This window comes from Staurois parvus, unplaced genomic scaffold (assembly GCF_062004578.1).
Source record: "Staurois parvus isolate SC_StPar_1 unplaced genomic scaffold, SC_StPar_1.0 ptg000450l, whole genome shotgun sequence".
Classification (NCBI taxonomy): Eukaryota; Metazoa; Chordata; class Amphibia; order Anura; family Ranidae; genus Staurois; species Staurois parvus.
This window is the reverse complement of record NW_028318246.1, coordinates 1,046,907-1,061,229: the sequence shown is the minus strand read 5'-3', so window position 1 is coordinate 1,061,229 and position 14,323 is coordinate 1,046,907. Positions and strand designations below refer to the sequence as shown.

The following is a 14,323-nucleotide window of genomic DNA, read 5'->3' as shown; positions in this document are numbered from 1 at the left end:
GTCTGCAAAGTACCATCTTACTCCTTTTAAGCCATGGACTCCCATAATGTCTACTGATGATGCTCCAGACAAAATATTGTCGGGATACCGGAAAGTCTCTTCATGGCGGAAAACTCAATTTTAAAATAATCCACAGAGCTTACTATCCTTTCTCATCAAACCCAAGGGTCACTCCCTGCCCTATGTGTCCTTGGTGTGACCACACCCGACCTACTTTGTTTCATCGTCTTTGGGAATGTGCCCGAGTCTCCACCTTCTGGAATCAAGTTCTTCGTTACACTAATCATCTGTATAACATCACTCTCACCAAAGACCCTATGCTCTGTCTCTTCAATTATCAAGATCCTGCAATGTCATCAAGTCTTAATGCTCTTCCTCAGTGGATTTATATTTGTTGGTGGCTCGCAGAGCACTCATGCAAGCATGGATACAGCCAAACCCTCCACAGCTTAAAATAGTAATACAGGCACTAACTGTCCTATTTAATCTGGAGAAGCTGGACACCATTACCCAGAATTTTAAATCTTCATGTCGCTTCTTCTCTAGATGGAACACTCCTTTACTCCTGGCCACCCATATGGAACCTTTTTCGATATTCGGTTTGGTATATCAAAGCTCAGCTTGCCAATAAACTGGGTAAACTTTGATTGCCTAACTCCTCTCATAGCCCCACTCCACAGTTTGATATTTGCTAGTCACGTAATGGAGCCCTTGCTCCTCCACATGTTTCCTAGCCCATATGACACTCTTTCCCAATTATCTTTTTGATAGAGATGTAATTGTTCAGGACTGCATAACCAAACTTCCGTTCCTAGGGGATTGCTCACAAATTTTGTTTTTTCTTTATTGGAATTTGGCCTATGTTGTACTGATTTGTTGTGACATTGATGTCTAGTTGGATACTGTATTGACTTCTGTACTCACCACTGTTATGTAAAAAAAAATGGTTTACAGAGTTGTATGTCAAGGTTTTTTTGGAGCAAGTGTAAAAAAGTCAATAAATATTGTTTAAAAAAAAATAAAAAAGAGGATTTTACCCAAACTATATCTACTATATATATATATATATATATATATATATATATATATATATGGTATATAAGTCTACCACTTTACAAGACTCCTGTCCAGCTGCATTTTGAGTATGCCATCCAGTTCTGGTCACCAGTCCTCAGGAAGAATGTGCTGGAACTGAAGAGAGTCCAGGGAATTACAATAAAGATACCAATGGGACAATGTTATGAGGAACAACTACAAGCATTACATTTACTCTCCCTGGAGAAGAGAGAAGATATGATAGCCATATACAAATACCCCAATGGTGATTCTAGCATAGGGAAAAACTATTCAGTTTCATAGAGTTTAAAAAGACATGCGACCACTCATTGAAATTGGAGGAAAAGTAGTTTAACCTTAAACTGCATAGAGGATTCTTTACTGTCAGAGTGGCACTCCCGTCACCAATCGGTGATATCAGTGGGGAGTGAAGATGGTTTCAAATAACCTTTAGATGGGCATCTTAGCAAACGCAGTATACAGGGATAAGGGAATTATTATCGGCATAAACACACACAAATGCCCACACCTACGCAGGTTGAATTGGATGGACTGGTGACTTTATTCAACCTTAGATGAATGAACTGTGATCAGTAAACCAAGGCAAAGCACAGAACCCGCCAAAAATTATAACTGTCGTTGGCCTCCACAGCGCTCTCATTACACTGTAACACATCTACCACAGCACAGCATTATGAGAATATAGGTGGCTGCCACAGAGGCGATTCGTGTCTATCTCTCATTTTATTGTGTAAGTACCTGTCATTTTATCAAACATATGCAGTTGTTGCTGGCTTACACTGTGTGGTATGCCTGTTTCTCCACTGGATCTCTGAGGATTTTGTGAAGTGGATCAAAGTTTTCCGGCTGATCTTTTTCTCCTGCGGGCTGGTCATCATTAATGTGGTGTGTGATCGGGGTGTCATTACGTGCTGTGGTGTTCTTCCTCCTTAGTGACACTAATTCTGTTAATCTCTTTATGTTAGAGATCATGGATTCTCAGCAGGGCCTGATCTAACTTATCCGATGTGGGGGTGCAGTAAAAAAGCACCGATTGGTGCTGTGCTGGTCACATGACATAAAAAAAAAAGCTTTCAGAATTGAGAACTGAAATAAATAATATATACTGTAAAAATATTTTGAAGAAAATGTTTATTATTTGCTTTGATGGAGTTTAAGTTGACTGACAATAGCTTTCACTTTCTTCATACTGTAAAGATATCTGGAGGAGGTTCTGCCAATCACAGGTTGTGTAATGTCCCTCCAGCCTGTGTTTATGGTGTGTCTGTGCAGGGACTAACAGGGATGTGAAGCCTCCATCAAACAACATCCATCCAACAATATATCCAGCCTCCATCTATAGTCACATGGGCTGCACAGATAAAAATGGAGCAATTGAACAGCTTAGAAGGAAAGTTACACTGGAGCATGCTCAGTAGATGTCAACAGCTGTGCTACACAATCTCAGGCCGCAGAGGGGACACAGGAGAAAGGGACAGTGAACAGCAGGATGAACAAGGATCTTTGCAATCTAAAAAAAGCAAATTCCCTAGTGGGTGAGTGAATATGAACACAATGTAATATAGCATGTATTTACAGTTTTTGATTATTTGGCTTGAAGGACACTTTAAGGGCTGGTTCACACCAGCTGCTGCATTGCAATGCCAAGATTAGTGCAGTGATGATGCACTGAGCTCGGTGCATTGCATTGTCCTTTTTTTTTTCAAATAAACTTTATTAGGATGTCACACAGACATCTCATAAAGTTCAATTGCCGGCCACATGGTGGAAGGCATTGCCTCGTGCTGCGCTGTTAAAAAGTACAGCATGAAGTCAGGGCCCGTGCTTCCACTAGGCAATTTAGGTAGCTGCCTAGGGCGCACTGCCACCTAGAGGTGATTGGGCACAGCACAGGCTGGCACTCTCTCTGTGTGGAATGCCGCCATGTCATGAATGATCCTTCAGCTGGGGGAGGGGCGGCAGAAGGGAGGAAGAAAGGACAGAGGAAGATGCCGGATGTCTGGGGCCAGTGTAGCGGCTGAGCTGCCGCTCCTTCCAGTGTTCCTCTCAGAGTCAGTCCCTTACTGCAAGCCAGCTGGCAGCTGCTGATCACTGTGCAGTTCCAGCTCTTCTCTTCCCATTCATCAGCAGAGGCGGAGCTGCGCCTGTGGAGGAAGGTAATGTCTGACTCTGATGTCTCGTGTCTGTGTGATTGTGACCCATCCAGCCATCCATCACATGTGCAATGTGTCAGTGACATCATCACGATCCCACAGATTGCTCTTCTAGCACCTGCTGATCTGTGTCAGTGTTGGTGGTGGTGTATTATGTTGGATCTGTCACTGTGTGGGATCGCTCAATTCAGGTATTCTCCATGTAGGTGTGGGCTGGGCTGCCTGCTGTCACAGTGTTTTATCTCCCCCCATTGCCTGAGGAATTCCAGCTTGGGATCTGTCAGAGTATGGATCCATCATCCTCCACTCACTGAAACTGTCACCCTGCCACTGCCAGCCACAGATACACTCCGTCTGTGACACTGATTTTGTCTTTAATATTGGTGCTGGTGGCATCATGGCACTTATTTTTACAAAGTAGAAGAAATTTACCAGTTTCATGTTTTGTTGATTTAATATTTTCTACTGTTTTTAAAACAGTTTTTTGTTTTTGTTTTGGGGGGGGGGGCACAAGTAGCTAGGGCACAAAATAGTCTAGCACCGGCCCTGGATGCAGTACTTTTTTCAGTGCACCGTGCCCACAGACCACCACAACGCGGTGGTGTGAACCTGGCACATAGGAGACAAGTCATTTTGCCTTATACAGTGGGACTGTGCTGGAACAGCCGCCCAACTCAGTCCCATCGCATGTGGTGTGAACCAGCCCTATTTGTTCCTAAAGCCCCATATCTCTTAGATTTAAAGAGAGTATATTTAAATCTAAGGAGTCTATGGAATTAATAAAACCACTGTTAGGTTTTTTCTTTTTTATGTCCTGTTAGGAAGATTTTTCTTTATTTCTTGTCCCGGAGACACAGACTGTAAGAGGATATCTCTCCAAAGTGAGGGAGAAATCCCTTACTAGACGCATTCCACTGGAACTGTTGACACCACTGAAAATTCCCCTCTGTTCTTCCTGGTATGTATTAGGGACTGGTTCACTCTATACGCTGGGGATGATTTGCTAAAGAAAAAGAGACTGTTTACATTAAAAGTATATATTCACTTTGCAAGTGAATGGTACTAAATAGGTATTAAATCATGTGGTAGCAAATAAATAAATTTATATATATATATATATATATATATATATATATATATATATACACACGGACACACAACATAAATTGGCTCCACTCTTTAATACACTACATACCTGGGACCATTGCACTCTGTTTGAAGTACTGCACATCACATGCTCTGGACTGCTGCAATCTCAGCACTGTGCTATATGGTACATATCCCAGATCAAAGCACTGTGTATACTGCTTGTACATTTAATACCCCAGAATGCCATATATTCACCTTTTTTGGCATTTATATGCATATGATAATAAATGTATAGTAATGCTTGTTTCTAAACCTAATCTAAAAATGCATTACATAACAAAAATAAAACAGAAAATGCACATTGCCAATCCATTAAAGCGGTAGTAAACTCTGCTACTAAATTTTATTTTTAGGGGCCCCCAGGTGGGTTATGCCATAATGTGCTAGTATGCACAGCATATTAGTACACTATGGAAGACCTACTTGTCAAACGGTGCACTCCAGCACTGTGGTGGAATCATAGCACATGTGGTGAAAGTTTACTTCCACTTTAATATGCAAAAATCTCTAAAATGCACTAAAAAGTAATCACATTGGAAATAATTATGTTATACACAACACATATTTGCAAATGTGTGTTTCTTAGAACTGAGAGTGAAATCTGATGTTGAGATTTACAGAACAAGAGAAATTCAAAAAAGAGTTATTTCATTATGATAGATATAAACAGATTGTGACTGATTGTGAGCTGGAGAGTGCTACCAAAGTGGTGTCAGTATCTTAGGTGTAGCAATACAAAGGGCCCACACTGAGCACCAACCACTCGTGTAAGTAGGCACACTGAACAGCAATGTTAGGAGACACATGCAGTCCTAACCACCTGTGTTAGGTAGCACACTGAGCTCTGACCACCAGTACAAGAGACCACACTGAGAATTGACCATCAATGTTAGGAGGCACACTAACACACCATTATTGTAGATTAATGTAAAGGTGCAAACTAAGCATTGACCACCATTGTGTGGGTGCAAACTAAGCATTGACCACCATGGTATGGGTGCAAACTAAGCATTGACCACCATGGTATGGGTGCAAACTAAGCATTGACCACCATTGTAAGAGAACACACTGAGCACTAATGACCACCAATGTAAGGGTGTACACTGAGCAATGTAAGAGAACACACTGAGCACTAAACACTAATGGAACAAGAGAAACTGAACAATGACCACCAATGTAAGATTGCATGCTGAACCCTGACCACCAATGTGACAGTTCATGCTGAGCAGTGACCACCAATGCAAGAGGATGCTGACCACCAGTGTAAGGAAGCACACTGACTACTAGCACAGCATAGGCACTTGCTCAAGATCACTGCCCTGTGCAGGCTGTGCCCATGCAATCACATAGTCTTCACTTTTGCACTCTGACATCCACACAATATGCACTATGTTGTACATTACATAGTCCTGACAGCAGGAAAGCCAGGAAAGTCACATGCATTGTTGTGCCCGATGTGCATATTACAGCTCGTGGTTCGATGGTTACAGCCATCAGCATATCTGCATGTGTTCATGCATGTACTGTGTGAGTGTGAATGAGAATTTATGTCCAGCACTGGTTTTGGCACCAAGTACCCTATTTAGAACACATCACAACTGAGAAGTGTTGCCTCCTCAATGCTGTATCCAAATCTCCCACAGCTGACCTTGGCTTATGTCCTGACTTTGCATTCTCTCTTTTATCTTGATACCTTTATAGCCCATCTGAAATCAACCTGGATTCTGACCTTGATCCTACTTTCTGTATTGGTTCATTTGCTTCCTGGGTGTTACTGACTTCTGCCCACAGCACTTGTGGGTTCCTGTAAGAGAACACACTGAGCCTCAGCAGTATCGCAACTGTCCCAAGAGGTGTAAGGGAAGCCGTCTTAACATCTCAGCCTCTACCAGGTATGTGACAGTGCACTGTACTGTATACCCCACATAGTCCTGGTCCTGACCTCTGCACAATGTATGCTATGTTGTGGGCTACATAGTCCTGGTCATTGCACTTTATATGCTGTTTTGTACATTACATAGTCTTTACACATGTACTGTATACATTATGTTGTATGATACATAGCCCTTATCATTTTGCTACATTTTTTGTATGTTACATATTACTGACTACCATACTCTAGATAGTCCTGACCAGTGCACTCTATACATTATGTACACTATATTGCCAAAAGTATTGGGACACCCCTCCATATCATTGGATTCAGCTGTCTTAATGATCTCCATGGCCACAGGTGTATAAAATCAAGCACTTAGGCATGGAGACTGCTTCTACAAACATTTGTGAAAGAATGGGTCACTCTCAGGAGCTCAATTCAAGCATGGTACTGTGATATGTTGACACCTGTGCAATAAGTCTGTCCATTAAATTTCCTTGCTAATAAATTTTCCACAGTCAACTGTTAGTAGTAATATAACAATATGGAAGCAACTGGGAGCAACAGCACCTCATCCACGAAGTGGTAGGCCACAAAAAATGACATGCTGAAGTGCAAAGTGCGCAGAAGTCACAACTGTCTGCAGAGTCAATAGCTAAAGACCTCCAAACTTTTTGTGGCCTCCAGATTAGCACAACAACAGTGCGTAGAGAGCTTCATGGAATGGGTTTCCATGGCCAACCAGCCGCATCCAAGCTCTACATCACCAAGTGCAATGCAAAGAGTTGGATGCAGTGGTGTAAAGCACACTGCCACTGGACTCTACTGCAGTGAAGACGTGTTCTCTGGAGTGACCAATCATGCATCTCTGTCCTGACCTCAACCCGATATAACACGTTTGGGATGAATTAGAGCAGAGACTATGAGCCAGGCCTTCTCGTCCAACATCAATGCCTGACCTCACAAATGCGTGTCTGGAAGAATGGTCAAACATTCCCATAGACACTCCTAAACCTTGTGGACAGCCTTCCCAGAAGAGTTGAAGCTGTTACAGCTGCAAAGGGTGGACCAACTCAATATTGAACCCTACAGACTAAGACTGGGATGCCATTAAAGTTCATGTGTGTAAAGGCAGGCGTCCCAATACTTTTGGCAATATAGTGTATGTTATACAGTCCTGAGAGCTGTATATGCTGTGTTGTACATTATATAGGCCTGAATGCTGCTAGATTGTAAACGCAATAATACATACCCCCAATCTTGGGTGCATAGCTAAGGACGGGACTCCCAGAAAGTGGGTCTGATCTAGTCAAAACCACCAAAGAAGGTGGGCATTATCTGGTTGGGATGACCTGGAAGGTGAGCGTAGGGGTAACAGTGCCCCAGTTACTGGGACAAAGATGTCTGTTCACTATTCACCATGCATGCTACATTGCTCTTTTCCACAGTGTGACCTTGTGTGCCCCATGTCTTTCAGAATCCTAGCAGAGCCTTTGATATCTGTAGCCTTTTTTTTAGTTTTGGGTATTGTGGGGAAGGATTAAAATTTATTTCATATTTTAATGCAGTCAGCCAAGTTAGAGAGATTCCTTTACTTCTTGTCTGGTAAAAAAAAGGTTGTCCCCAGTTTTTAGCTTAGGTAGGGGAATGACAGAATCTATTTTAATGTTATATTCTCTTTCCATATTGCAAATTTCCCGTCACTTCTTATCTGGTAACATGTTGTCCCCAGAACAGAAAGTAAAAGAGAAATCTCTCTAGTTGAAGCCCTCAACACAACAAAACATGACAGGGGGTTCTAATATTTCCATATTCTTTCCAAAACAAAGACTGGTCTAGTTTGCTCATCAGTAATTCCAGTTTTCTCTATTCAACTTTTTCTGCTGCATCCTTTATTTTCTTAAAGTATTTTTGAAGCCCAATATTGTTAGATTAAAGGATAAGTTCACCTTCTGAAAAAATAAATAAATGTACAGTGGGGATCAAAAGATTTGGCACCCCAGCTAAAAACTTGTATTAATGTGCATAAAGAAGCCAAGGAAAGATGGAAAAATCTCCAAAAGGCATCAAATTACAGATTAGACATTCTTATATGTCAACAAAAGTTAGATTTTATTTCCATCATTTACACTTTCAAAATAACAGAAAACAAAAAAATGGCGTCTGCAAAAGTTTGGGCACCCTGCAGAGTTAATATCTTGTATCACAGCTTGTAAACGCTTTTTGTAGCCAGCCAAAAGTCTTTGAATTCTTGTTTGAGGTATCTTTGCCCATTCTTCCTTACAAAAGTCTTCCAGTTCTTTGAGATTTCTGGGCTGTCTGTCACGCACTGCTCTTTTAAGGTCTATCCATAGATTTTCAATTATGTTGAGGTCAGGAGATTGTGAAGGCCATGGCAAAACCTTCAGTTTACACCTCTTGATGTAATCCCCCGTGGATTTCGAGGTGTGTTTAGGATCATTATCCATTTGTAGAAGCCATCCTCTCTTTAACTTCAGCTTTTTCACAGATGTTATCAAGTTACCATCCAAAATTTGCTGAAATGTTATTGAATCCATTTTTCCTTCTACTCGTGAGATGTTCCCTGTGCCACTGGCTGCAACACAACCCCAAAGCATGATTGATCCAACCCCACGCTTAACAGTTGGACAGAGGTTCTTTTCATTAAATTCTGTGCCCCTTCTTCTCCAAACGTACCTTTGCTCATTCCGGCCAAAAAGTTCAATTTTAACCTCATCGGTCCACAGAACTTGTTTCCAAAATGCATCAGGCTTGTCTATATGTTCATTTGCAAAGTTCAAACGATGATTTTTGTGGTGAGGACGTAGAAGAGGTTTTCTTCAGATGACTCTTCCATGAAGACCATATTTGTACAAGTATCTCTTTATAGTGGAATAGTGTACCACAACTCCAGTGTCTGCCAGATCTTTCTGGAGGGATCGGGCAGTCAAACGTGGGTTTTGAATTGTTTTTCTCACAATCCTGCAAGCTGTTCTGTCTGATATTTTTCTTGGTCTTCCAGATCTTGCTTTAACTTCCACTGTTCCTGATGACTGCCATTTCCTAATTACATTCCGAACAGAGGATATTGACATCTGAAAACGCTTTGCTATATTCTTATAGCCTTCTCCAGCTTTGTGAGCGTCAACTATTTTCAGTTTCAGTTTTCTAAACAACTGCTTAGAAGAACCCATGGTGCTGATTGTTGGGGCAAGGTCAGATGAGTCTGGGCATTTAAAACCTTTGAGATTGACATCACCTGGTCTTCCCAGACGATGACTGAGAACAATCCATGATACTGGCAGGTCTCAGCTTGGCAAAGGGGGCAGTGCTTGCTATAAATTCTGCAGGGTGCCCAAACTTTTGCAGACGCCATTTTTTGTTTTCTGTTATTTTGAAAGTCTAAATGATGGAAATAAAATCTAACTTTTGTTGACATATTATAAGAATGTCTAATCTGTAATTTGATGCCTTTTGGAGATTTTTCCATCTTTCCTTGGCTTCTTTATGCACATTAATACAAATTTTTAGCTGGAGTGCCCAAACTTTTGATCCCCACTGTACATTGTTTTGCAGGTAAAAACAAATGTGTATTTATTTTTTTCTTATGTAGCTGAATGCCGAACCTCGTACAGACAGGCAGTTACTTGAGAGCAGGAAGCTCAATGGACTACAAGAGCACTCAGCAGCGCCCTCACAGTTCATTGAGAAATACAAGCAATGGCTGATGGTACTTGTAGGCATTTATTCATAGGAAACTGTGAATGAATGATGTGGCTGTGTGGATGGGTCACGCACAGCTGTGTTATTTTCAAATTGTGACAGTGGGTGCAGGGAGAAGAATCCCCTCCCACTTTCACAGGGAGTGGGGGAGAGGCTGCAGCTGCTGGAACATGTTACATGTTCGACCCTAAAAATTTTGATCCAAAAGGTGAACTTATTCTTTAACATTTTTTCTGCTGTCTTTTCCTGTTGGGGAGATTTCCCTCCACTTTCTGTCCTAGAGTCAAAACAGGAAGTGAGAAGAAAAATGTTTTATTTTCCATCACTTTCTGTCTCAGAGAGAAAGTGAATATGCCCAACATTAATACAAACAGCATCAAAACCCTGAAAGGAGATGATCCGGGAAATATCCGATTGCCTTCTGGGGGATCAGGATGGAATTTTTTTTCCCAGCAGGAGCAAATTGGATCATGCTTTGCTGGGTTTTTTTGCCTTCCTCTGGATCAACTCTGGGTATAGGATTATAACTTTTTCTTTTTTTTTTGTTGAACTGGATGGACTTTTGTCTTTTTTCAGCCAGACTAACTGTGTAACTATGTAACCCTTCCCTGCTCTTTCCAAAACTAAAGAAATGGCTTGGACTCAGTTTACTATTTACAAAGAAGAATAGGCCAGTTTCATTAAGAGCATGTAATTTAAGATGCTTATAAAAATGTTATCCCGATATGCATCATATCAAATAAGCAAGTCCACCTGTGAATAGATGAAGCAACAGGTATGGAAGGACCTTTTAAACTTTAAACTAGCCTAGGATGAACTGCATCTAACTGGAACAAGCTCTTAGGCAGCCCATACATTGATCTTTTGTTTTCGTTCAACCAGCAGTTTGAATGAAAAAAAAAAATGATCTGATTCCTCCATCCACATATTTCATGTGGATAGGGCAATCCTTCCTGTTTTGGTATTGTATTCTGATGGCAGTGAGTCTTCCCACCATCATAGTACAATGATCAGTTTCTGGCTATAGTTGGCATCACTGATTGTTTGGGAAAAACCTGGAATGCTGGTTGTACACAAGTCATTTGATAGATCTACTTGTGTACAACCGTCCTGCCCATACTTGGATCAAAATGTGTCTGGTCCTTGCTGTACCACCCAAATTTTGATCCATGTATGGCTAGCTTTAGGGACATTCAGTGTACTCGGTGCTAAAACACTATGACTTACTAAAGTTAGTTAACTTACTAAAACTGGAGTGTGCAAAATCTGGTGCAGCTGTGCATGGTAGCCAATCAGCTTCTAACTTCAGCTTGTTCAGTTAAGTTTTGACCAAAAAACCTGGAAGCTGATTGGTTTTTACATAGAGTTGCACCAGATTTTACACTCTCCAATTTTAGTAAATCATCCTCTGTGTGCTATCTCTTATAGTTACCCGTGATGATGAGGTTGCAATACAGACAGTGATTATGCTGTTTGAAGATGACGCTGACCTCTTATAAAGCTCCTAATAGCCTGTCCTTGTGCTTATGTGTTATAAGGCAGTTACAGCTTAGAACTACAGAACTACTTTTTAGGTTGTCACATTCCATTAATGAATCACATTGTATACTACATTATATTATTTATCTCAAAGAAGAAACTACTTTTCAGAGACTTTTTCTCATACCATATTGCTGATTTCCATTTAAAATGTACAGTATGTGTAGTAATTTTGCTTTGGGCTATTTTAGTATCATGAAGTCACTGGCCACTAAAAACATTTAAATTACCTGTAAAGTGCTTATCCATACCACTTGTGCAGTCTTCTTGTATGAATAGTGGAAGATGGGAAGGATTCTCCCCTGGGAAGAATTCCAATCATTTCTAGGAATTACCATTTGACTGATTCAGTGCAGAGAATTGTGTTTTTGGTGTCAATAAAAAAAAGGTCAGTTCTATTTTGCAAGATAAGTATAGAGTATTTTACCTTGACCAACAGAGAAAGGCTTCTTATTGTGAACTTCTTGATATTGAAGGTTTACAATACAGAGAAAACATTAGAACATTATTCTAATGTTCTTATGGACTAAACCAGTGGTCTACAAACTGTGGCCCGGAGACCAGATGTGGCCCTTTGCTTGTCTTAATCCAGCCCTTGGGGCACCATTCCATCCACTGACTCCAACAGGGCATTATTCTTCCCACTGATACAAACTATAGGGCACTATTCCTTCCATAGACATTAATGTTGGGGCACTTATACCAGCAATGGGGCACTATTCCTCTCACTGATACCAATGATGGGGCACGATTCCTCCCATTGACACCAAAAACTTTTTGGCCATGACACCTCTTGGCAATATTGTAACCCTCTAGTGACATGGTAAGACCCTGATAACAACACACACCTCTTACAGTATAACATCCTCTGGTTTAGGTAGAAATATGCCACATTATATTATGGCTATGATAGTATAGTAAAGTTATAGGTCATACCATTTTACTATTCCAGCAAGGTTTCTTACTGGTGTATTTGTTAATTGATGTTTATCCCTTTTCCTTCCCATGCTTTAAACAAAGTTTAGATTTCAGGTATGTGTAGAGTTTGTTAAATAAGAGGGCTAGGAATATGTGGTCTTAGCCTAGGCCTATATTTCTCATTTTAAGTTGTCATAATATACTTTACTATTCAACTTAGTAACTATTCCACTACATTTAGGCATGCAACCTAAGGCCAGTGTAGGTGAGAATTTGTATAGTCAACATGAAAAAACCTTTATGTTCATAATGAGTTTCTTTTTTCACTAAGATCTGCATGACCACATTACCCAATTATTATAGATTTATTACAGTACAAATTACATATAACATACTTATAATGTGTTAAAACACACAGTATTTTCAATGTGTATAAAGCAAATATTCACAATTAATCTAGAAATTCCATATCTAATGAATGTAATTCAAAATGTTATGTTAATTGAATTTATTAATGAAAAACATGTTTATTTTACAGCAAACATCAAGGAAAGTTTCTCACGTGAACAGACAAGGATATTAAAGCATCATGCATATTTATTTTCCTGTTAAAAGACCTGTCCCATGTAGTATACAGTTATGTTTAATGGCCTTTTAAACCAATTTCTAATCAAAAGACCTAGATTAAAAGAAACTCAAAGGTTTCACTTAAACATACTGTATAGTGAAAATTAAGGTAAAAAAAGTTTAACAAAAACTAACAAGTAACCAATTCCATTATGAATGTGTGTGCGTGTGTACATATAGACAGGTACACACGCATTAATACACAAACATGTTGTGACAGTTTTTAACCCTTTATCACATTATTACCTTATTTAAATGAATACTACACCTTTCAGTATTTTTCTTGTAAACAGAAATCATAGGTTGCCATTATGCTTACAACCAACTGAAATCCATCATACACCTATCTGGCTTCCACAGAATGAATCATCATTGGTTGCAATGGGTTACCGCACAAAACAATAAGAAATCTTTGATGAATAAGGCCAACTATGATTTATATGCTGTGGCATAATGGTACTACATGGGACTGACCCTTATAAACCATTGTGAAACAGAAAGAGACTGATATATTGTGGATGACTTACATTTTTGTAAGAATATGTCTTGCAGGCATGGTATAAAGTTTACTTTTAGAAAACATTTATGTTAACAATAGTATTGTGCTTTACCTCAGGCAAATCATAAAATGCATTCAAACTGTATACAATTCATTAATGCCAGGTTGCTCCATTGTGCATATATACATTTTATGGTTTTATAGATAAACCTAAAAATATTGAAAATGAAACTGATAGAATAATAAGTATTATGCCTTTCCTATGTATAGTAGGGCACAACAATATAAATCTTATCAGCCAATTATACATATGGTAAAAAAAACAATTCTCAACATTCAAAAAAATTACATAAATGTTCTATATATATTGATTTAATTTTTGGCTAATTTTGTCTTTGTCTTCACTGCAGTAGGCTTTCCGATCAAACTTTCCCCTTCTTTAAATACTTTAGGGAATTTTCAAACGCCGGGTTGTATGGCTGTTAAACCCCGAACATTGTTCTCCCTGAAAAAAATCATAGCAAAAATGTATTAAACTACAGAGCAACCTGGCACTAATGGGGTAAGCATTTATTATCTGATTATTGGTCTTCATAAACTCACCTTTCTGCTGTTTGAGGTGGAACTAAACCCAAGAAAAAAAACCATTTGTTTAAAAACTCCACCCATTCATGTAAAGTGGTAATATATATTATGTTAACTGTAAAGTCTTTGCCGTCTTGTTTTTGCCAACTGAAAGCTACCAAAATGAAAGGTACTCTA

The 14,323-nt window shown here is 39.6% G+C and overlaps 1 protein-coding gene and 1 long non-coding RNA gene across 3 annotated transcripts in view; one reads left to right on the top strand and one right to left on the bottom strand.

Moving 5' to 3' along the window:
* The window catches only part of LOC149453155 (uncharacterized), a 120,747-nt gene that overhangs the window by 103,694 nt on the left and 2,730 nt on the right, over window positions 1-14,323 (top strand). The window contains exon 4 of the long non-coding RNA XR_016314730.1: window positions 6,081-6,271. This is a non-coding gene — a long non-coding RNA (uncharacterized LOC149453155). The remainder of the gene's footprint in view (window positions 1-6,080; window positions 6,272-14,323) is intronic.
* The window catches only part of LHX9 (LIM homeobox 9), a 71,225-nt gene continuing 69,830 nt past the window's right edge, over window positions 12,929-14,323 (bottom strand). For both annotated transcript variants that reach the window (XM_089688677.1, XM_089688676.1), the window contains exon 6: window positions 12,929-14,066. In XM_089688677.1, coding sequence (XP_089544803.1) covers window positions 14,010-14,066 — 57 coding nt within the window. In that variant the 3' untranslated portion in view covers window positions 12,929-14,009. The remainder of the gene's footprint in view (window positions 14,067-14,323) is intronic.